A 24,856-nucleotide genomic window follows, 5' to 3' on the forward strand; every position below is an offset into this window, starting at 1 on the left:
AAATAATCTTACTGAAATATTTGCATGAACCCTTTCCAAGATAGAAACAAACCCTACTCAATAACAACTCGATGAATGTCACTTGAACTTTGACATATGCGCATTTTCGCATGTACTTTTTGTTTATACGGTTCCTCGTGACCGCACCAAGAGTTAAAAGGGAGAAAAAATTAAAACGCCTTCCTCTCTAGAACTTTCTCGAAGCTGTATTCTTTTAAAATAGAAAAAGAATCACTGCAAAAATTAAAAAACATAATTTTAGAAATATATCATCAGTTACATAAATCACATCAATTACTTGTACAAAAATATATTTCATGGTCGTTAAAAGGCAGAATGTAAAATTGGTCGATTACCCAAAAATAAGTTCACAGATCCAGCATGAATGCATGCTACCGTCTACGCCCTCTTGCCTTGTTGGGCAGAACTCAGCAAGAATACAGTCATATAAGCAGAATTAAAGAGTACAGCATCATGAGGAGCCACCAGAACAGTTTATTACATAAGATGTAGAAATAAGTAAAAATAGTTACCGCCTAAAGTCTGCAATGATAATCAAATTTTCTGTATAATGACTTTATATTAAACAATTGGTAAAATCTGTTCATTTACTGTCCATGATTAAAATATTATTATAATTTATAAAGCAAATTTTTCATAAAAAAGTATTAAACTATTTTATCTATCTAAACATCTAAATATTCAACATTTATTATCCGTATTGCATGTTACGGTACAGCTAGTATGAATCAGATGAATCAGTTTAATTACAAAAATTTATGATATCTAAGTTCAGTTAAAACTTCCTGGTAGTTCTTGTGAGATGTTTTTAAAGAAACTGGAATCAGATTTCGGCTAATATTTATCTTTCTTTAAAGCTGAAGCCATATTACGTACATTGAAAATGAGCTTTTATTTCCGATCTATCTAAAAAAATGCTAATTTAAGACAAAATGCCGGTTTGCCTCAACAAAATGTATTTTCTACCATCTTGACCAGTACATCACGGAGGAATTCGTGGTTAAAACCATTTAATATAAAGCAGTTTGTCTTCGGAACCCCATCATAAACGCTTTACAATGTTGAATAGAGCAGTTTGTAAAAATATAAATAATTATCATGTGTTTCCATAACATAACTTGTCGGTAAATAAGTTTCAAAATATTTCCTGATATTTTAACGTTCCGTTTCCCTTTCATTTTTTTGCCGTAAGATCTGGGGGTTAGTCTCTTTGAGACATTAAAAGAAATAGATGGAAATATGCAGTATTAAAGGTTGCACGTTTAGAAAGTGCTAAATGTGTTAGGTTATGTTTCTCCACTTTCAGTACTTAAAAATGACATGTGACTCCTAATGTGAAATGATGTATGTAACTTACATATCAGGTAAAGGTAGTAGCCTGTTAAAGCATACATATACCGCATTTTCTTAGTCAAACATTTCTGTGACGACAAGAAGCAAATCAAGTATAAATAAATATGAATTAAGGCACCGCCTAGAATGGGGATTTATCTTTTATATATCCGCTTAAAAAGAAACTATTCACTACTCAAAAGAAAGTGAATCTTCGTGAAAACCTATTCACTTGAAACACAGTTTACATTTAGTATCACCATACCTGTTACAGCGAATATCATACTTTGCAAACTATACGGGAAGCCGGTGACGTCATTCGCTTCGTTCTCGTACTGGTTTTAGATTTGTTTAAGCTTCTTTGCACTCCACGCATATATTTGACGCTCTTTACACTTCCTTAAAAAAAAATATTTCCTCAAAAAGTGTTTTCCAGTTGCATATACATTTTTCATAAAATAATAATAAAAGTATTATGTTGGCAGGGTTTACAAATTTCTGTGACTGATTCGGGATGCTCTGTTGCTCATGCAGACAACCAGTCTGCGGACTGTACATAAACCGGAACCGGAAAACATCGAAAATATTGCCTCGTTATATGCAGCTAACAAAGACGAATAATTATATAAGGACGTTACTGTCTCGTGGATTTTCATCCCCTATTAGATACTGAAAATTTCACTTCAAAAGTCTATTACTGTTGATTTTCAAAGAGTTTAGTAGTTTTCAAGATTCTCATCCACAGTTTTGATGAAATTTTTTCAACATGTTCATTTCCATCAAGTTTGGCATAGAATGTATATATGTGTAATGGCACTGGAAGGTGATAAAGTATGAGAAAAATAAATGTTAGATACTGGTAAAAATGCATGGAGAATGTAAATTTTCTGCATAATTTAAAAATAGTGGCAACGGTTTACTACCTTCTGCACAATATTTTTGGTAATTTATAAGAACATTTTGCAAAAATCTTACGTCAATAAGTTTGTACAACTATTCAACTGACTTAGTCAACTCGCCTTTCTTGGTCTTTGAGAGAACTAATGGTTCACCTAAAGTATGTTGGTTAGTCTTTATAAAAGAATTTAAGGTACAAGACAACAAAAACTTGTTGTCATTTTAAAGAAATCCTTTCTGACATTTTAGTAAGGTAACACTAAAGCGTAGTCAAACTGATATATTAAACTATTTCTTCATATAGATATAATCTGTAACACTTTGGGTATTTGTACCATTACCGAATTCAAAAAGTGTGAAATGTAAAGTATCTGTATCATATCTGACTGTAAATACAAAATTTTTTATTAAACCTGAGACTTCCGGTCAGTGCAAAATGAATTAGTTCATGTTTATCCGTCATGGCATTCGACGTTTGTTTTGTGTGTGAAATGCTGCAAGAAAATTATATTTCTGATTGACTGTCCGAATGAATATAAACATTGATCAGAGTTATATGCACAAACTTACACACTTAAAAAATGATAAAAAAAAATATGAGTAAGAGTGAGATTCTTACTTACTCCTTGAGCACTGATAAAAGTATATAGAAAAGTAATAAAATTAAATAAAAATGTTTTAAATACTTATCTATTGATAAAAAAATAATAAATAATCATTAAATTAAATAAACCAGCATTGTACTTAGTAAAAATTAAAAGTAATTATAATAAAATGTTCCAATCAGTTAAAAATATATCTAAAAGGACAACAAATGCTTCTTGACAGCAGCCTTGAATCAACTTTGGACAGGGATATCTCTAATAGACTGAGGGAGGTTGTTCCACCATTGAACTCCCTTCGAAGCAAAAGACCTTTCCCTAAAACCCTGAACTCTGGGTTTGGAAAATCGCCCAGTATCCCTGAAAAGATAACTACCATCACAATCAACAAGGTTTGGGATTGAGCAACAACGCTAGACCTGGTATTGCGAGTATGCACAGTGCTTAATGGGACAAAATTTTCCCCAAGGTAGTCTGGGGCAGAACCATACCTTATTTTGTGAACATGACACAACATGATCTGATCAACCCTCTTAGACACTGGTAACCAATCCAAGTAGACAAATTGTTCTGGCCTAATATGAGACCTGTTATCCAAGTTTAAAACAAACCTAAAAAGCTTACTTTGAGTAGTTTGAAGTCTGTTTTTAAGATTCTGACTCAAACCAGGGTACCAGAAAGAGCAAGCATAGTCAAAATGACATTGAACCAAGGACATCACAAGTTACTTCCTAGTGTGCATAGTAAGAAATTTACCTTTTCTATACAGAAATATTAACCTGGAGTTAGCTTTATTAATAACAGACCAAGCAATTGTTTCACCTGATAACTGTTGATCCAGTGTAGCACCCAGGTACTTCACTGTTTCAGAGGCTGAGATACCAACACCATTACAGGTAATAGCCAAACTAGAACCATTTTTAAGTTTTGGCTTGGACCCAAACAAAATAGACTCTGTTTTGCCCAAATGCAAAGAAAGCTTATTATCCACAAGCCAGGCACTAATTAGTTCGAGATCCTTGGATAAAATAGATTCAATTTCCGACTTACACTTACCGGTTACCAAAATTCCAGAGTCATCAGCATATAAGAGAACCTTGTCATCTACAACAGCTGACATATCATTCACATAGATTAAAAACAACAGAGGACCGAGGATAGACCATTGCGGCACACCACAGCACAGAACAAAAACACATATCGGAAAAGCAAATAAAAAAGATGACAAGAGCTGTTTCTATTCCATTAGAAATTAAATTTTTACTACTCATATAATATATTTTTTAATTTAATTTAAATATTAAATTTGTTTTAGTTCACTAAACGGAATCCAGTTATTAAATTTTTCACAATAACCTTTACACTTTTCTAAAGCTTGTTTTTTTCTTATAGTCTCGTCTAATAACTTTCTCTATTCTAAAAAACCCTTGTTTAGAAGGTAAAAGTTTTTGCTCATAAAATAAACCCTAAATTATTTCATTATTCAAATCTTTTATAGTGTATGTTCTGGGATTTGTATTATAAATTTCATAAATTTTGAATATTTCCTCTGTCCAGTTTGGTGTATATCCTTTTTCAAAATGTCGTTTAAGTTTGCTTAAGCGAACTCGATCACCAATTATAAACTTTAGTTTACTCTTTGGTATCTTTAAATTACCATATAAATTAAAGTAAACAGTACCTTCATTTAAGTTTTTACTGGCTTCAGTCGGTGTCTTTTTTATACTAGAATGTTTTGTTTTGTAATATTTACCAACCATATCCTGCAAATTGTCTAAATAAATGTAAGTATTATTTGCTGTAAAATGTTTCCACATTATTTGTTTAAGTGTCCTATTAAATCTTTCGATTACTACAGATTTTCCTTCATTAAATGTATGATACATGTTAATCTTATGTTTATTAAATAATGATTCAAACGTTTTATTAATAAATTCATTTCCTTCATCTACCCATCAATTTGTAGGTGTTCTACCTTCAGAAATTATTTTTTTTCAAATGCTTCAGTAACAGATTCTCCAGTTTTATTCTTTAAATGGAATGACCCCAGCATATTTGTTCAACACGTCAATAACGGTTAATAAATACTTTACACCTTTATTATATTTTGAAAAAGCTTGCATATCAACTAAATCAGCAGACCAAGTATCATCAATATCACTAAATATCACTCTTCGTTTCAAAATTTTTCGTTTAATTGGTTGATGTAATTCATCTGCTAATTTATCACTCCATGTTATTTCGGGGGCCTTTTTGAGTGAGCTTTTAGCTCCCAAGGGCTTACTAGTAAATAGTCGACCCCCTTTTTCCGTTTTTTGACTTTTTTCCGAGTGAGCTTCCAGCTCCCGAGGACCTACGTCCAAGTCCAAGTTTGTATTTAGTTTTAATTGCTGGTTTTACAACTAAATGTTTTGCAATCTTTTCTCCAAATGTATTTTATTGAGTGTTATTTAAGTTGGAAAGCATCTGCTTGTCACATATACATTTTTTACACCACTGTCGTAGCAAAAGTCATTGTACATGCATACTGCTTCCAGTTCATTAACAGGGGGTCCATTATCTAAAGGATTTCCGGGTCCGCAATAGTTATATTTTGGGAGTGTTAAACCTTTCTTAGGTAATAAAGGTAACATTGCTTTATGAATATCTAAATTACCTCCTGTACTTTTAACAAACTTTGATTTCATTCTTCCGCAAGATGAACAGGCAGCCATTATTATTTTTCTCCCTTTTTGAGGATTTATAATATCAATAAATTTTCTTTCTTTCAAACAATATATTTTATTCTGTAAACTCATTTATATTTGATGTATTTAAAATTATTTAAAGACTAATAATGTAGTTACCTATTGAAAATATACATTTACACTTTATCAATTACAATAACCTGCCAAAGTTTTGCCAAAAGTTTGCTAAGGTGGCAAACACTGACACATTGTTGCCTTCGTGGCAGAAATATGACAGATGTTTAAATATAAGTATTTTATCAAATTTAAATACATGTAATAACCTTGCCAAAATTTTGCTTTTGTTGTAGACACTGCCACATTGCTGTCTTCGTGGCAGATATTTGGCAGAAGTTTGGCAAAAGTGTTTAATTACAATTTACCGAAGGTTTTCACAAAGTACTGTGAAAACCTGTGTTTTGTTTTTTGGTTTGCTAGCGTTGGCCAGTTTGGGTTAAGGGCAAGAGCCAAAATGAGGTCAAAACGCCAAAACCTTCATAATACTAACTACTGATAATATTGTGTCAGTAAATGTATGCAATGTTTTAGTAAAGCTATAACACAGTATATTCCATTTCAGCCTATTTAAAACCATGGATATTAACCTTTAAAAGAAAAGGATTCTGGTAGTGATGCGTATGCACGTGTACTTAAAGAATTAGGAGCCAGACTAAGTAAAGGCAAAGCTAAAAAGTCCTTCAAAACACTATTTTGCGCATTTGCATCTCAAGACGTAGATGTGGAGAAGTTCCATGTAAAATGTGACGCGAAAGGACCTACCGTAACAATATTGCACGGGAAATACAACACCATATTTGGCGGCTATACAAGCAAGAGCTGGACGTCTGGGAAAACCCACACTGAGAGTGATGGAGAAGCATTTTTGTTTTACATGCACGATCATGAAGAGGCTGAATGTACATTTCTTTCTATAAAGGATAATAAAAAGGGCATGGCCATAACATGTGACCCACACTTTGGTCCAACCTTTGGGGGAAAAACCTTGAGAAGTAATTACGACCTTCAGGTCTTTAGGAAAGACCCTAAATCTGAATTGAAAGACGAAGAAACGAAAGAAAAAGAAAGGTTCATACATCTAAATGGCAAGTTAAGCATAGGGTATGCTTATGCTTCAGACACGACAAAGGTGAAGAACAGAGACATCAATTCAGGAATGTTGATTGTGAAGAAAATTGAAGTTTTACAGGTTATAGGTTAGTCATTTTAAACATGTTTATTAATTTAACGGCGATCAACATAGATTAAGCGTAAGCCTTAAAATCTAAATGTATAATCCATAAGTTCCATCCATCAAACAAAATATGCTTTTTGACATTTCTTAAAAATTAAATATGTTCATATAGATATCTCGAGACGCAATCAAAACAGACTTCACAAACTGACATACGGGCCTCAATGTATATGTAGTTTAAATGCAGGCATTGGATCATCTTTATGTAAATTTAAGTTATTGAGGTAAATGTCAGATTTTACGCATAAAATACCCCTCATGTTTTTCTGTATTTGATAACTTAAATTTCCATGTAAATTTTATTAAATTCGGTTCAGTAATAAGAAAGTTGATATTTTATAAACTTCAGTAATTCATGTTTTTAGCCCCAAAACCACTATAACGGGCCTTAATTTGCTATTCAAATCCGCGCCAAAGTATTCAGATTTCCCGGATATATCGTGATTCTCGTGGAAATGCAAATAGTCAGAGTGCACGCATAAGCCGTGAGTCCCATGAAATTTAGTATTTTGCGTGACATTACCCTACGAATAGACTGGTCTAGATATACCTAGTGCACACCATTTTCGACGAATTTACATCAAATTGATTTTTCTTGGTGGAAATTTATGCTCGGTCGAGGTAAGAAGTTTATTTGTTAGATTTTTGTATAAATTTTGAATTTCGATTTTTATTTAGTAAATTTTTGTTCATTCTACAGAATTTTGTAACACGTTTACTGTTCAGCAAGAGATTAGCTAGTTTAGATATGTCAGGATTATTTATTAAATTTTTCAGACTTTTGTAAATTAAATTCGAAAGAGGAATCTAAAATGTTTCGTTTATAGAAGCTGTAAGATTTGTACTGAAATTTGTGTAACATGATAAGTGTAAAGTACAATGTACTCTTTGTTATAAACATAGGTCAAACATTTCGTTGTTAATTATGGAACGCCGTTACTGCATTTCATTGTAATTTATAAATCTATGTGGCAAGTCTAGTACCGTATGCATGTTATTGTAATTGGATATTGTGTGCCAGTCTAAAGCATATCGACAAAATGTCCGTTTTGTTGAATTGAAATTGATTGAAATTGATTACCTTCATGCTAGCTTTTGTATTACGCTTATTTTGAATTGCATTGTGTTAATTTGTGATTGTAAATAATAGCTGCAGTTTTTCATTTCCGTATCTATAATTTTTCATCATAAACTATTCATATCTTTTTCATACTTAAACTTTAGACTTTAAGTAATTAATTTTGAAATAATGGAAGTAAAAAGTGACGTATTATAATCACGTATGAGCTTAGTAGCACAGATACTTTATATAAGTAGCACGTATTATTTATGGGAGCCTACGGAGGTATGGTGTCCCCAAAGAAGCAGTTTTATGCCCTTACTTATTTGTTTTGCTATGATGCTTACCATAATTATTATGTTATATATTTTAGCTTCTTCCACCAAACGACTTTTACCTGGTGATGATGTCACGACCCGGAAGTACAATACCCGCGGCTCACTTGTCTTCACTCGCCTGGATGTGATTTTCCCAGGGCAGAGCTTTCGTCCCATAACCCCTTTGTGCCGTAACCCGCAAAGACGATGATTTTTGTGATCCACTGAAGTCAGCTCAGGGATGCATTCATCTACCATCATAGGGAGCCAAAACGCAGTCAACGTTTTCACGGTTTAGAGGGACTTTACTTGAAGATATGTTTATTTTGATGCTACTTAAAGTTCAAAGTTAACGGAAACATCTGTGTTACGGAACTGTCAGTGTTAGGACTTTATATCTAGAGATACTGAGCTCAGATTTTTTTCTTTCTTAAAATGACTTTTTTCACTTTTCCATTTATTCATTGTAAATAATTATTTTCTGTAAATAAATTTGTAAATATTGTAATGGGTGTTGATTTGTTCTGATAGTTACAGTCCCCGGTATGTCCATCCTGTCACACAGACAAAGTATGAACAATATTCATATCAGGTTAAGGTAAAACGTTATTCGACAATTAATTGGAAGGCAGTAGTTATGAAAATACCAAAGGATGTACAATAATACCTATTTCATCTGCAATTTAACGAAAGTACTTGTTCATCAGTTAAAGTGTGTTTATGCAATGTAAGCTTTACAAAGTTCGTTGAGATTATAAGATTTACTGATGATATCTGTATTTTGTCGTTTGATATAATTAGGAAAATGATCCAGTATAAATATCATGCTCAATGATAATTTATATGTAAATTGTGTATATGTTTAGGGACCATAATGTATTGATTATATCAATTCCTTTTATTTTGGAGGACAGAATGAATTGATAGTTTCGTTTAAGATATCAGGATGGTGGTATAGATTTGCAATAAATGCGTATATACAAAATTAATGAATTTGCTCTTGTAGATTTTTAAGTTAATACAATTTTCAAGAGCATGAAGGTATGCTAAGGTTGTCAATTAACCCTAATCAGTATATTATATATAGACTACTATAACTTTTCAATTACATACATGTTTTTTTCATTTACTGCCAAAATTCAGGTTTGATTTTTTAAAATCTAATTGTACGTGTAAGATGAACACAGTTTTGCGACTGGGAATATCATAACCTTGTGTCATGGGAATGTAACTGAAATATTTTGTATTTTTTAAGTTGTAACTGTTTTCCGATTTCAGTATGAATGATAACTTTTTTACATTGATTAAAACTAATTGAAACAGTTAAAGACTCCATGGTAGGTGTTCTTGAAAACATAAGCTGTTTTAATATTTGTGTTCTAGTACTTAATAATGTCTCTCTTGATGATTTATGTCTTCTACAAAGGCACTGAGTTCTTGCCTGTTATGTAAAATTACTTGAATATTTTAGGTTTTTTCCATACATTTTGTATCATGCCTTCTGTTACCATTTCCATTACTTGTATAAAGAATTGATCGTTTGGCAGTTACTTTTCACTGGCTTTTGGTTTCAAAACATATAAGGAGCTAAGATTTTGTACACATTAATCTGGCTTTGGCACTGATCGATCAAAGACCCAAATGTGTTTCTTGTTTTTACTAGTTTGGTCTTTTGTTGTCTTTGTAGTGAATATCTTCATGATATACACATTCATATACTAGATGTTTTTTGCACAAGGGACTGTGTTCCAAAATGGTGGCTGATTATTTTCAATCTTTGTCTTCGTACAGATATTTCCTTAATATAGAAAATGGTTATAACATTATTCTTATGTATTTATCTTATTCCAAAATGTTTACATTATACGAATACTCTTTTGTTTCACTAGATCTATTCTGATTGTTTCTAGAAATGTCTTCATGCAATGAAATGATGAAATTGGCGACACGTATTTTCAAATTATAACTGTCTTCTGCTAAAAGGACGTCTAAGTAGACAACATGTACATCTCACGCATTTTTTCACAAGTATATATTTAGCCACCAAAGCTTGCTAAGGGATATGCGATAAGACTATGTAGTGTTACATTCAAGAGAAGATTAAAGCAGAAATTCGATATTAATAGAGCTAAATATTGTGAGGCGATTGGCAGGGCTTGGTGAGTGTGAGGGAGAGGGATGGGAGGTGTGTTGCTATCTATAAACTGTAGGATGGTTGATGGGGCGTAGTGAGTGTGAGGGAGAGGCAGGAGAGATTCATTACTATTTCAGACGTAGTTAAAAGTAAAGTTATTTTTATGCGACATTTAAAATGATAAACTATAATGCCAAACAGTTATCGCATATTGGCTTTTTATATATATCCTTTTTTCACAAAGCAAAGAAATATACGAGTCTTTTTTCATTTGAAGAATAGTTGTTGATAATTAACACTTTCCATCTCTTTAATTATTTATGATCTGATATTATCAAGGGCAGACATCTTTATGTATCAACTAAGTGGCTTACAACTACGAATTAATGAGTGAGATCCTTTGTATATATCGAATCAAACACGATCAGTATCACACCACTTTGACAACCTTTACTATATATTTTTCATTTTCAGATGACGAAATGTCGAAGCCATGGAGAGAGAACCCATATGTAAATATATTATATTTTTACATATAATTTGATCAAAGTTGTTTCCCAATTTTGTAAAGGAGCGTGATCGAATGGACATAAATCGAAATAATAAAACATGTTAGCCTTTATAATGGCTTCAAACAAAATGAGATACTATCATCGGTTATAAATAGTTATATGTATACATGCCCTTTCGTAGAGTAAAGGTTTCATATTCATGTTTTAAACGACCTTGAACAGGACCATTTATAACATTTACGTAGGAAAATGTATAATTCTTTTATATTGCACAACAATTTTATTGTGACATTGTAACTTTTTAAAGCTAATGTTTGAACCAATTGCTTTTGTTTTTGGTTTTGGTTTTTATATACATGTACAAACTAATTCACAGTTGTAGTTGTACATGTATACGATAAAATTGCTTAATACAGACGGGTTCAAGAAGTGTGAAAATTCTTTAGATTCTAAATTTATGTAAAAATTAATGTGAAACCAATTTTATCATGCATAACATTTTGAACGTATCATCTTTCTACATACATATTATGCTATTGTTATTGTGATTGTTGTATATCTCATAAAATTTCATGCAAAGTGATACTTTAACAAACATATCGTATGTCATTTAAGTCTGCTTAGACTATTAAAGGTAACGTCTGACATGTTTAAAAATGTACGCACTTATTTTCAAGATGAATTGTATTTTTGTCACTAAACGAACTTAGTCACATTAGTGAATAATGTGTGCAAAGGAAAAATTCCCAGTTTGTCAGGGAGTATCTCACGGTACACCAATGTATGTCACGGTACATACTTAGTCACATCAGGGAAGAATATGTGTAAGGCAGTCAGTTAGCCCAGTCAGTACAGCACTGTAAGCGAAAGAGGTCTTTGGTTCGAGCCAAGGGTTGACTGGCCTTTTGTCACTCTTCCCTCAGCGTAAGATGATTTCAGTTTTTGTTTCAGCATGTAAGCATAAAAATGTCCATTATTTTTATTACACGGAACACACTTATCTTCACATCGGAAAAGTAAAATGATAGGGAATTGAAGGCATATTCTAAATATAAACGTATGAAATATTATTTTTTATCTTAATAATTGTTTGTATAATTTTTAACGATACGTTTATAGCAAACATGTTTAATGAACAAAAGATAATAACGTTACTGTTTAACTGTGTTTTGATATCTTTACTTTTTTGAAAAGGTTCTGTAGTCCGTCGAATGAATTTGTGCATATTGTAAATTTACACAGACAAAGTAAAACATACATCATAATCTGTTATATAACTATACAATATGTCTGAAATGCACAAAAATAGATATGATATAAGATTCATGATTATGTAACATTGTAGTAATTTGTTCTCTTAATAATCATGATCACCATTCGTTACATTGTTGACAAATATGCTGTTTGTGATTTAAATAGGACAAGACTTCTGAATAATTGAAAAAGAAGCTTGAAATGATGGAGCCTATTGGTGGTCTGGGATTAAAAAGTTACAACATACTTCTAATTGGCGCAGTTGGTGCAGGAAAATCAAGTTTTTATAATACTCTTGCAACCGTATTTGCTGAGAGAGTAATGACACATGCTACTGCAAGAGTGTCATCGGTGTCAAGTGTCACCAATGAGGTAAAATATACATGTTTTTATTACAATTTGAATATATTTTGTACGCCAGTACCAGTGAAGTTGTGACAATTGTTAAAACTGTGTTATTAACAATGCAGAACAAAGAATCAATAGTATTAAATATTCCCTATTTTTACAAGACTTCGAGTTTAGTGTTATAAAGAGTTGTTACACTATCGTTGGGTTTGCAATTATCGTCACATCTGTACAAACCACCACAGAGTTAGCAGATATCGTCACATTGGCACAAAGCACATTATCAAAGTTAATATATATCGTAACCTCTGCGCTTTGAACAAGTATTTTTGCAATGATGTGACGGTATATCCGAACCTGTGATAGTGTTTGTTAATATAGTTTCCAATATAATCTTTTTGTTATGCTGTCTGATTATATGGGATCGATTTAAGTGTAATAGAATTCCACTTAAACTGGCGAAAATGGACATGAGGGATCTCGGGCATCATTACTTTATTAGTATGTTACTTGCTGACTATAAAACTTGTTGAATTGTAATGAAGCATTGTTAAAATGATATCATTTGTTTTATGAACATTATGAATTGTTTTAACAGTTTAAACCATACAACATTGTAACGGAGAATGACGAGGTATTATGTGTTAGAATATTTGACATCAGAGGATTTGAATTCAATAGAGGTTATGAACACGAACTTGACTTGATTCTAGATGGAAAATTACCAGCCGGATACAAAGTAAGAAGGACATTGATCTTAAAAGCTGAAAACGCTCCTTAGTGAAATAGAATCAATGCGATAGAAACTGCAGATTTTAAGGAAAATGAAAAAAATGTTTCTTTGCATAATTGTGTTGATATTTCTATAGACATACGAGTCATAATATAAGTTTGGATTAAAGATGGTTATTAGCAATACTGTTTTATCTACTCATTTCATCCAAATATGAATGCTTAAATACATTGCACGATTTTATTAGCATACACAAACTACATGTAATTTTAAAGAATACATGTGTTTGGTACAATTTCCATTGCCTGAAGACAATATAGCACGTTCACATGGAATAAGACATTTTAGAATATGTATATATGCTTTAATTTTTAACATTAGTTTTAGATATTCAAATAGGCATTATTTGCTGAAATATTTTTATGAGTTATTTTTTCTCATTGAAAACAAGATCAATATTGAGCAATTCTTATGAATTATATTGAAATGTTATGCAGAATGTTAGAAAATGGATGACAGCAAGTACATTTGTATTATTGTTATTGGGAATACATTTTGGTGAAAGATTACATATTACGGCCATTTTCAAATACTAGCAACAACTGGGCAGATTTGTAATACCTACATTTACGTTTGCATTGATAATTTGGTACTTAACATACTGGAAATATACTATAAAATTGTTCTTTCAGAAGAAAATAGTGATTTCTTGAATGATGTGAATGATGGAAACGAACTCTGAGACCTATATATTTAATTGTCAAATTCAACGGCGTTGACACTGGTCTATCTAAGGAACACAGCTTCATATTTTTTTGTGTTTCAACACTATCTATTTGAATATTCATAGCAAACACTATTGAATAATTATTGCAAACACTATGAATTTTCTATTAAACAGTCAGGCAAAAAGAACTGATGTAAGCATGTTAGGCTATGATATTTTGCGTTCATTCGCAAACAAAACCAAAGATATTCAAGAACATTATACTTAAGCATTAAATAAAATTCAACTTCTCAATATAACTTCCACAGTTTGTTTGTTTAAGAGAACTTTAATAAAAAATAACCGCAAAATTACACAAAAGTCCAGCAGTACTAACCTGTTGTCCGCAAGTATCTGCAAGCTTCTCCATATAACTTGGAATTGGGGGACTGAATGACTTTAGATAATATGTCTTTATCAAATCGTAACGAGACCATACGCATTGCCAAAGGAATCAAATTCAAGACTCCGAGTCCATATAACGTAGATTTGAGCTCTCCATATTGAGTATAGAAGATTTATCTTTAACTATATAAACTTTATGCATGTAATTAAAACGAATTTTTCATATGCAGTTATAATTATGACCTACTTTAAAACTTTTGTTTTCAAAGGAAAGCATTAGAAATTCCAAAATCAACACAAGTAAGGAGGATCACGAACCTAAGTGGCCTAAGGTGGCCTAAGGTGCAAAACGATCATAAAAGTCCTTAAAATCCATTTCGAGTAAATGCACTTCAGTCAATACAAACATATTTTAGTGTAATCTAGAGCCAGATCTAGGCCATACACGACACATGTATTTATTAAAGTTTCCAGAAAAACCTGTGCCGGTTGAAGGAAGTAGACAAGAAACTGGGACTTTAAACGAACAAATCCACTTGATGTGTTTCGTAACAGGAACATCTGAAAACTTTAGCAAAGGTCTAATCCCTCATATTAAAGCGATTAAAAGTTCGGTCGACAAAAAAGGTAACGTCATCTACGTAAAAAAAACAAAGAAAAATATCAAACAGGGAATGCCATGCACCAAAAGCGCAGCCTCCTCAAAACGAACCCCCCAACACGCAAACGCGTGCACCACACACACACACACTCAAAGCTTACACATCAGGACAAAACGAACAACACACACACACACACTCAAAGCCAACACATAAGGACAAGACGAACAATAAGCATACACACACGCGCGCACACAAAGTCAACACACAAGGACAAAACGAACAAACAAAGGAACACAGTGGGGCACCGCCTTGGAACGGTCGCTGGCAAAAAAACCACTGGGGAGCTTAAACCGGTTTATGGTGCGCACCCAACCTCACTCTTACCCCCACCATGTTCCAAAGACATGGGACAGTGTAAATAAAAGTAATCCCCTCCAGGTGAATCTCTAACACACGTAATGGAAACAAAAAGGCATGGCATGTAAAACACAAAAATGCTCGTGTATAAATATATAAAAGCAAACCTTAAGAACCAAAAACGTATGTACTCAATGCCTTTCAGAAGACAGAGCAACAAGAGAAACACCCTTAAGGGCCCGACGAAACAGGCCAGAAGACAAATATCAAAACAGTTCAGTCCTGGTAGGATTTAAAAACTGCTCATCATAGAGTCCTCCCCCTCTTTCGTCAGACGCAATCAAAGGGGGAAGCGTAGTGTCCAACTGTAAACGGGTTGAACACTAAACATGCGGTATGTCTCAAAACAGTTGGGTCGTAACCTCTTTTAATAAAACGTTTGATAATCTTTTCAAATACATTTGGAAAATTACCATGACCCAAGATCTTACGAAGTTTGTAAACCACATCCCCATAAAAAACGGGTTTAGAAATACCTTCTCGCAGAAGTGTCTTTAAATTACTATTGAATTTTAAAACTAAATCAGAATTACGATAATAAAATTTAGTAAAATATTTACGCAATTTGTAATAACGGTAGCCTTGCTGAAGAAGTTTACTTGTAATATATTGATTACGTTCATTGAAATGCTTGACATGACTACACGCTCTGGCAAACCGAATTAATTGAGAAATATATACCCCATAAGATGTAGCCTGAGGTACATCCCCATCCAAATGGGGAAAATTTACAATACTAAAATTAAAATCATCCCTCTTGTCATAAATTTTGGTATGTATAATATTGTCATAAATAGAGAGATGTAAATCTAAAAATGAAGCATCAGTATCCGAATTGTTAGTTTTAATTAACTGAAGCTCCCTAGGATAAATAGTACCCACCAAATGACCAAAAAACGGATTATCCATATTAAGAATATCATCCAGATAGCGTGATGTATTATTAAATGCAGTTATAATATCTGCTTGCGTATCTGGAGAAAGGCTCAACATAAAGTCTCTTTCATAACAATATAAAAACAAATCTGCGACAAGGGGTGCACAATTTGTTCCCATGGGAATACCAACAACTTGTCTAAAAACTGCATTCCCAAACCTGATGTAAATGTTGTTCAATAAAAAGGAAAGGGCTTTACAAACTTCGTCACAGGTCCACATAGTATAATGTTTAATAATATTGCTAGTAAAAAAAGCTTTATCAAAATTGCAAGCGATAAATGTAGCATTCTCTCTGGCAAAAGTCTTTTGAATTAGGGCAGTTAATTTGTCATTTATTAAGTTATGTGGTAAAGTGGTATACAAAGTAGAAAAATCGTATGTACTGACTGTAGATACCTTATAATTATTAATTTTCAACTTATCCAGGATTTCGCCAGAATTTTTAATCGACCAAAATAAGTGTTTACCAGAGTTTTCGTATACTTTATCGCAGTATCTTTCCACGTGGGCTTTCAAAGCAGTTAGACATGATGTTAATAGTTTTGAAATATTTGTAGTTGTACAAGAGCTTGAATTAGCGATAAAGCGAGCTTTATATGGTTGTTTATGCAATTTAGGAATCCAGTACATGGTCGGTAGTTTAATTTGTTGATCGTCTATACGAACTTTTAAATTAGAAACTTCAGTGATGTGATCAGTAACCAATTTGTTTTCAACAGAAGGACTCAATGTATAAGTTTTAGTGCTATTTAGTTCGTTTTGTAAAACATTAATATAATGCAGGCGTCAAATGATGATAATATTGTTGGCCGCCTTGTCTGCTGGAACTAAGACATACTTAGAATGAAATTCTTGGATTTCCTTTTTCAAATGTCTTAAAGTAAACTTGGGTTTTGGTGGAAGTAGGTGTACATTAGTTTGATAAAATTTTATTCGAGAATCAACAATGTTAAAAATATTTCGTTTCCAAGACGTTAATGCATTGGGATCAGCGAAGACGGATGTCACTTATTGAATATCTTATTTGATATCTAAGCTTACAAAATGTTTTATTTTCGCATATTTGCGATATAGAGCGGAAGTCGAGTTCAAAACTCTATAAATATTTTCTAAAAATATGAATACATTAGAAGAGCGTATTCTTTATAAGGGAAACATGTCTATTGATACCTTAATCTTGAATTTAAATTATCACGAAGATTACAAAATTTAAGGATTACATAACTGCATTTCAAGTCTGCTGCAATCTTATCTCAGAGCTGATTGCAAGCAAATGTAAAAACAGTAATTATATCTGTATTGATATTTCGCTTTGTTTTCTGTTAGACTAAACGTCACATAGACGCAATTATAGGTTTTTTATGAGTCTCTTACTTTAAAAGGTGTACGAAAACTACATGTGCCACTAGTGGCATTATATCATGCATCGACCTTCCACAGGACTGCTAAAAAATATCTACACTCAAAACGTAGTTGTTTCGAGTCCAAAGATATATTGGGACGAATAATTCCAAATCTATAACCTAAAACACTCGGCCTAAGATTTGCGGGCCTGTAATTGCTATGACAGGAATTCCTGTTATTCACATTTCATATCGATTGGTATATTTTATATAAAGATATCTGAATAAAAGATTTGAGCCCCCTTTTTCACAGACACAGCTATATAAATAGTCATAAACACAAAGTATAAATGACGTAAACTTATTTAATTCTTTAACGTTTGTTTTAAGCGCTTGTATTTATTTAAATTTCAGACAGATTCATTCTATTTTGCACATATTGACATAATACATTTGATCAATGCGGTTTTAAGCTTAAGTGATATAACAAGGGAGCCTAATTTTTGATATGTTTTAACCAAAACAAGTGAAATTAAAAATATAGATATATACATGTGTAATTCCAAACCCAGTTATCCGCTCATAGTACTACTTTGTTTTTCCAAAGGATTGCCAATGGTTGTGGTAGCAACCAAGATTGATAAACAATGTGAGAATATAACGGAAGATGCGGATCATCTTTATAAATGCATCAAATCCCATGACGCAGTCAGAAGAATATCTAAGGATTTAGATATACAGGAAAACCACGTTCTACCAGTCGTGAATTATACCACTGACGAAAAGAAGTCAAATGGGAAGGATAGACTAGCTCTAGGAGCGTTGTATACAATGGTCGATCTGGCGAAAAAGTACCTTGAAAAACATACAGGTAATGAATATTAATCACTGGTATACATATTTGCGGTACATGAAGCGGTCACCGTGGCAACCGGTCACCGTGGCCCAGTGGTTTGGGCGTCCGTCTCGGAATCGGGAGGTCGAAAATTCATGCCCCATGGGGAGCGTTCTTCAGGGGGATGTTTGTCATGGGAATCGTTTCGAAAAGGCCGGTTCGTGAGCCGTGAGCTAGTTAAATGACTACTGACTTCTATCCGCCTGGCGCCTGGCATCGTGGTAGGAGTTTGGAGGTAATTGGTACGCACAATAAAGGTGTTTCATAAGCCAAATTGTCTGGCCCTTAGGGGTAACACTATAATAAACAAAACCTTACCTTTACCTTTTAAACCACAGGGTTAACGGATAGGACTATATTTTGTCTTAAAAACTATAATGTCTGATAATTACTTTATGTTGCGAGATGTGAAAATTACTTTATGTTGCGAGATGTTATCACAAGTAATTAGCACAAATGATTTAGATGGCGGTAAAGTATGCGGTTTGGTCACTTGGATAGTCAATTTCAAACTAATTCAATTTCGACAGAGATGTATTTTGCCTTTGACTGTACAAAGATTGTGACATACTTTATTCAAAAATGTATTAATTTTTTGCCTCTTTGCTTAATAAAAGGCTACTTTACTTTGTACATGTATATTACAATGCAAATATTAACCGTTTACACACCTGTAATGCACTGCTGTAGAGTTTCGTTTCGGAGTGGCTGCCTACTTTAGTTTTTGTGAGAACTTTGCATCTTTGTAATTACTTGTTTATCTTTTTCCTTTAATAATATGTTGTTATTATTACAAAAAAGTGTCATGCTATGAAACATTCAAGTCAAGTACATACATATTAAAAGCCAGCGACAAATGTTTAGATATTTACTATGATCAAACGTCAGTACAATAATCTTGTCGAATTCAGTATAAGGTACACTTTCAGTGTATGTGTGTAGAACTTGATATCATTCTTCAGTTGATATTGAGTCAGTCCTTTCAGTTCAATGTTACAGATTTGCTATTTCAAAAACCGACACAATAATTATTATAATCATAACCGCATATATTATTTTAGACATGGTAAAGAAGGTTGACGAGTTTGAAGAAAGAGGGCACCTACTATCTTCACGGGTAAATAATGGTTAGGTTTTAAGTTGAATTCATTTTGTACAACTATCCTTATATTAATTTCATCCGTTTGAAAAGATGTTACTTTCCGTCGAATAATTTTCATTTTTGCAATTAATTTTAAGTCATTTCAAAAGTATTGTTATATATACAATGTACCATAATAATATATATACCCATTATGTATACTCCCACTTCTGGGAAAGCTAAGACTTTTCTGAATTTAACAATTTCTTTTTAAGCAGATATTCCCTATAAATAATAATTATATTATATCCCCTTGATCCAGTTATCATTTATACAGATTTATTTGTTTGTCTTATCCCAGTCAGAAAAAAAAAAACAAATTGAACATTATTTCTAATGACAAAAGGTTATCAAAATCTATAAGAAGATCTTTGAAAGCAAACAAATGCAAACCTGAATCCATTGAGTGTGTTCATTACAGGTAATGAATGTGCAAAAACCTCACACATCAACTAATACCGACATAAGCGGTGTTGTATTGTAGTAAAACGATCCAAAATGGTAATTTTTTCGTTAACCCTAACCCTGCTTAATTTCTATAATGAACTTGTCCACCATTCAATTTGGGCAGTATCACTTCTTATTCAAGGGGTGCTCACTGAAAGTTAACTGACTGAATAAGCGAACTGTGCAGACTATGATCAGACTTCACGAACATGCAGGCTGAACTTGATCTGCACTGGTCACAAAAGCAGAATCACTTGCCACCAGCAGGGCTAAAGGTTAAAACGGCCGGAGTAGCTTGAAGCAATTTTCAACATTAACATTAAACCATTACCTGTCAGGAATAAGTTTTGTCGTACTCCCATATCGATGTAACTGGAAGATGTTTGACCCTGTCGCTTAATAGCACTTTAGTAAAAGATGTTAAGAAATACCTTCTTTTGACCAGAATAAAGGGTTACAATGATTTTATTAAACAGATTTTGTATCATAAAAGATCGAAAAAGTCTTAAAAATGACTGTTTAATCGACATCAACATGTACTAGTTTTATTTATTTATTTATTTATTTATTCTTTGTAAATGCGATTTTAATTTATTGCATGAACTGAATTACATCGTGATCCTCAAGGGAACAAATATCATCGCTTAAATTACAAACATCACCAAATAAACTAAACTGTTAGGGCGAAATTTAATGAAAACTGATAAGTAAATATAAAAATATTTGCATTCAAAATGCAAGAATGATTGAAATATTTGGATTTTGCATATATGATGTCTTTGGGAGTAACTACAATAAATGTCTTTACTAAAGATTCATTTTCAGGTGCCACAAAGTTTAAGGTATAGTATGACAAAAGCGAACTCATGAATGTCTGCGCTAGCTGCCAATTTTCCAAGAATAAACCAAACTACAATTTCTAATGAGCGGGTTGATATGAAAAGTCCTTTTTCGTTTTTGCAATCTTTACATTGTGTCGCAACGATATCAACGGCTTATATATTTTAGCTTTAGTCAAAGGAATCTATTGCAAATTTCATATCTTTCAAAAATGAGTATTATTAATATTTAAGTTTGATTCAACAGCGATCAGAAGTGGAAACTAAAGTGAAAGAAATGACAGAAGAAATGGCAAGCTTTGATTCTGAAACACTTCTTATTCTTTGCATTGGACCTAATGAGTCTGGGAAAACAAGTTTCATCGATTCTATATATTCGACCTTAATGCGAGAGATATGCCAAATAACAAGAGAGTTTGGAGCATACGGCGGAAAATCCGGAGATTTTCTAAACACAGAGATGGTAAACTATCATTATTTCCGAATTTTATGCTATGAAGTGTATTGTTTTGCATTGCACTGTTTGCAAAACCGGTACTTTTAAACCCTGTATCCATCCAGCGAATGGTCGGTGGTTCTACCCAGGTGCCCGCTCGTGATGAAATAATGCACGGAGGGGCACCTGGGGTCTTCCTCCACCATTAAAAGCTGGAAAGTCGCTATATGACCTATCCTGTGTCGGTGCGACGTTAAATCCAACAAAATAAATAAATCAATAAATTTAAACCCTGTAAACGTTGAAGTTAGAGAGGAGTATTTGTAAATGCATGTCGTAATCTCAACCAATTAAAATAATTTCAACTATGGAAAAGAATAAATCTGACAGCCGTAAGGGTGTTGCAAATCATCAGTTTGATAATAAACACTTGATATTGACACATCATGTACGCAAAAAGTAGGAAGGCAACTTTCTGTCAGCATTATTACTCTGCATTGTTCCTGTGACGATATAAGTTGTAAGAATCATTTAAAATAAAGAGCTCGATGTTTCTGTAAGCCTATTATGAATTGATATTTTCCAATCAAGTGCTGGCTTTCAAATTACCAATTGTAATTCCTATTCCAGTTCCTATTCTTAGTACAAGCAGTTCAACTGCTTAAGCATATAGCTAATGAGTAAATCAAAATAGTGTCCGTTTACACTGAGAATGAATACAGTTGCAATGTTTGTTTCGTTTCATTGCTTGTTTCGATGAATTATCCATTCTTTCTAAACAGTTTCACATGTACAAGATTGGAGATCAGAGAAGCAATGTTTACTTTGGAGATATGGCTGGGATGGAGAAAGCTGTTTGCACATTAAAGGAATATATACAGTGCTTTTTGGAAGGAAATTCGCAAAACATATTCAGCGTAATATAATAAAAATTAAGTTTTTAAATTACATGTTTAAATGTTCAATCGTTGAAAGTAAATAAGACATCTATTTCCTGCAGGATTGAATCAGAACCTTACTTAATTTGTTATTAAAATTTCAAGAAACGTGAGAACAAATCACATATCTAAAGCAAGGGATAAGAACCTTTTTCATTTTATTTGATTTTTTGAAGTGTTCCAACGACTTTTGAAAATAATAATGTTTTTCTCTATAATGCATGAACTGCTTATATTTTAATCCTCGCATACCAGTTGGTTTCCATGGTTCCCTGGAGTTTGACCTTCCTCAGTTGACACTTCATTATCTTCGTAAATCATGGTCACTTAAGGAGAAGAACATAAATATACATTATTTCAGTTACCAGATGCAGTCAAAAGTTCACAGTCTACAGACAAGCCTGGCAGGAGAGCTAAAATTCTCTGTGCATGCATTGTTGTACATTGTCAGTTCGTTGATAAATTTAATGGACTGCCTGGTAAACTCAAGGAAACAATGCATCCTCTCCAACAATTCCTTTCCATCAAAGGTAAGTCATGTCCTTTAAGCATGACAGAGACGTCAACAGCATAGGCAGATAAGATCAGTTTTATTAATATATTATAATATTAGATTTATATACCGCCCTTCTCATCATGACACGTCAAAGGAGCTTCACATAGCGCAAAGATAGTCACTCATTTTCCATTCATCCTCTAGTAAAATTATAGAGTGATCTAAATAGAGGGACAGAGTGAGCAAAAGGAACAGATAGGGAAAATTCCATTTAGATACAGGCATGTCCTGCTAACTTAGGCTGATTAGACAGTCTTGTTCTTTAACGTGCCCTGTGTATACCACTGATACACGCAAAGCTGCTTTTTCAGGGAAGAACCAGTACTGCTCTGGTTATAGGTGGAAAACACTCAGGAGTACATGTATCTCAGAAAATGCGAGTGCATGGACCGGGATTCGAACACTGGACATAAGGAGTGTTACCGGACACCTATTTTAAGTGTGAAGACAATGAAAACCAAGTAGAATAATAACGTTTTCTCTGCTTTTCATACCCGTTTTCAATATTTTTGTTACACTAAGTCTTAAATGAAAAAAAAGAGAAGAAAATGGCGTAACACCTATTTAAGTATTTAATCATGATTACGCACAAAGATTTCTAGATGTACTTTCTTTTTCAAATTACTAGGTATCCCTTACGTTGTAATTTTGACAAAGGGAGATGAGCAAAGCGAAAACGCAAAGCTAGATAAAATTCAAGTCTATGAAAGTAAAAAAGTGAAACGATGCGTGAAGACACTTGTGACGGAGCTAGGATTGAAACAGAACTTCATATTTCCAGTCGTTAATTACACCCACGAAAACAATGTTGACGCTACCGGTGATATAATCTTACTAGGTAACGTGATAATGTTCGCAGTTTTGGTAAAACATCGAAAATTCTCAGCTTTTTATAAATTTGGCGATCAACTGTTCAATAGTATTAGGACATGGATATGATTTGATTTACTGAACATTTCATTGTATATATTTTTTAACACATTGTCTGGGGTTTCAATTTAAGTTACCGCTTTAAAGCAAACATATGTTAACTATAGAATCGCATATGAGTTTTTCTGAATATATTCCTAATGTATTATTTTTTTTTAACTACAAAATAATTATAATTTCAATTTCACTCTTGGTTATGCTTCAATAACGCATCTGGCATTCCATTGATAAAACATTTTATCTTACAGAGTAACAAACAAATATCATATTTAAAGATATAATTCTAAAATCATAAATTGTAATATAACGTTTTCTACGTTTCAGATGCACTGGAAGGTATTTTGAAGCGTGGTAGAAATTTCTTGGAGGGAACTAGGAACAGAGAGTCAAACTCTAACAAAGACTACAAGTCAGATCTTTAAGTTTGTAGGCGACAAAAGTACAAAAACAAGTAACAATATTCTGTGGAAGCTATATGGTTTTATGATATTCTTTGTTACATTGCCTATGTTGACTATATTTTAAACACATTTTGTAAAAACCTAAACACCATTCAGTGCTAAAGCTATATGATGGATTTCGCATTTGACTTCTCTCTTACTAAAGAGGTCAAAGTACACGTTGCATTGATTAACTATCAGTGCCAACGACAACTAGTATATCAATGACTTATTTTCATAAATCAGTAGTAATTGATAAGGGAGTGTTATGTATGCTAATACATATACTTGCAATGGCATGTGTACTATGAAATGCTTTATGTATTTATATTTAAATGGTTACATGTTTTGTAAACAATACCGACGCTTGTTTCAATTCTTGAAGTCCCACTTTGTAAACCTCCTTAGATTAACAGACATAAAGGGTGTGAAAAAAGTTCGTTCCGGCTTTAAAGTGACCAGCAATAACAGAAATAAAGAAGAGAGAAAACTGATATTTCATATCTGATATCCAGCGAGTCCGTCTTTATTATAATAATTATTATTATTATTATTATTTTGACATTTTTAAAACAATCAGGCATAGAATGAATCAGAGTTCTTGGGTGAGTTTTAGCTATCTTGCTCCAAGCCA

General features: G+C 32.8%; 1 protein-coding gene across 1 annotated transcript; it reads left to right on the forward strand.

The window, feature by feature from the left end:
* Nucleotides 1–18,208: 18,208 nt before the first annotated feature.
* Nucleotides 18,209–24,592, forward strand: LOC128554929 (interferon-induced protein 44-like). Its single transcript, XM_053536262.1, has 7 exons — nucleotides 18,209–18,471; nucleotides 19,557–19,612; nucleotides 21,170–21,385; nucleotides 22,141–22,275; nucleotides 22,658–22,826; nucleotides 23,481–23,690; nucleotides 24,107–24,592. The coding sequence occupies exons 1-7, from the start codon at nucleotides 18,216–18,218 to the stop codon at nucleotides 24,202–24,204; spliced, it is 1,140 nt and encodes a 379-aa protein (XP_053392237.1). The 5' UTR covers nucleotides 18,209–18,215; the 3' UTR covers nucleotides 24,205–24,592.
* Nucleotides 24,593–24,856: the final 264 nt, after the last annotated feature.

Source organism: Mercenaria mercenaria, unplaced genomic scaffold (genome assembly GCF_021730395.1).
Source record: "Mercenaria mercenaria strain notata unplaced genomic scaffold, MADL_Memer_1 contig_881, whole genome shotgun sequence".
Lineage (NCBI taxonomy): Eukaryota > Metazoa > Mollusca > Bivalvia > Venerida > Veneridae > Mercenaria > Mercenaria mercenaria.

Excerpts from the sequence above, each read along its gene's own strand:
- LOC128554929 (XM_053536262.1), top strand. The coding sequence starts at position 18,216 with ATGGTTGTGGTAGCAACCAAGATTGATAAACAATGTGAGAATATAACG. Across the intron at positions 18,472-19,556 it reads GTACCTTGAAAAACATACAG|ACATGGTAAAGAAGGTTGAC; the intron begins GTAATGAATATT and ends ATATTATTTTAG. Across the intron at positions 23,691-24,106 it reads CGGTGATATAATCTTACTAG|ATGCACTGGAAGGTATTTTG; the intron begins GTAACGTGATAA and ends TCTACGTTTCAG.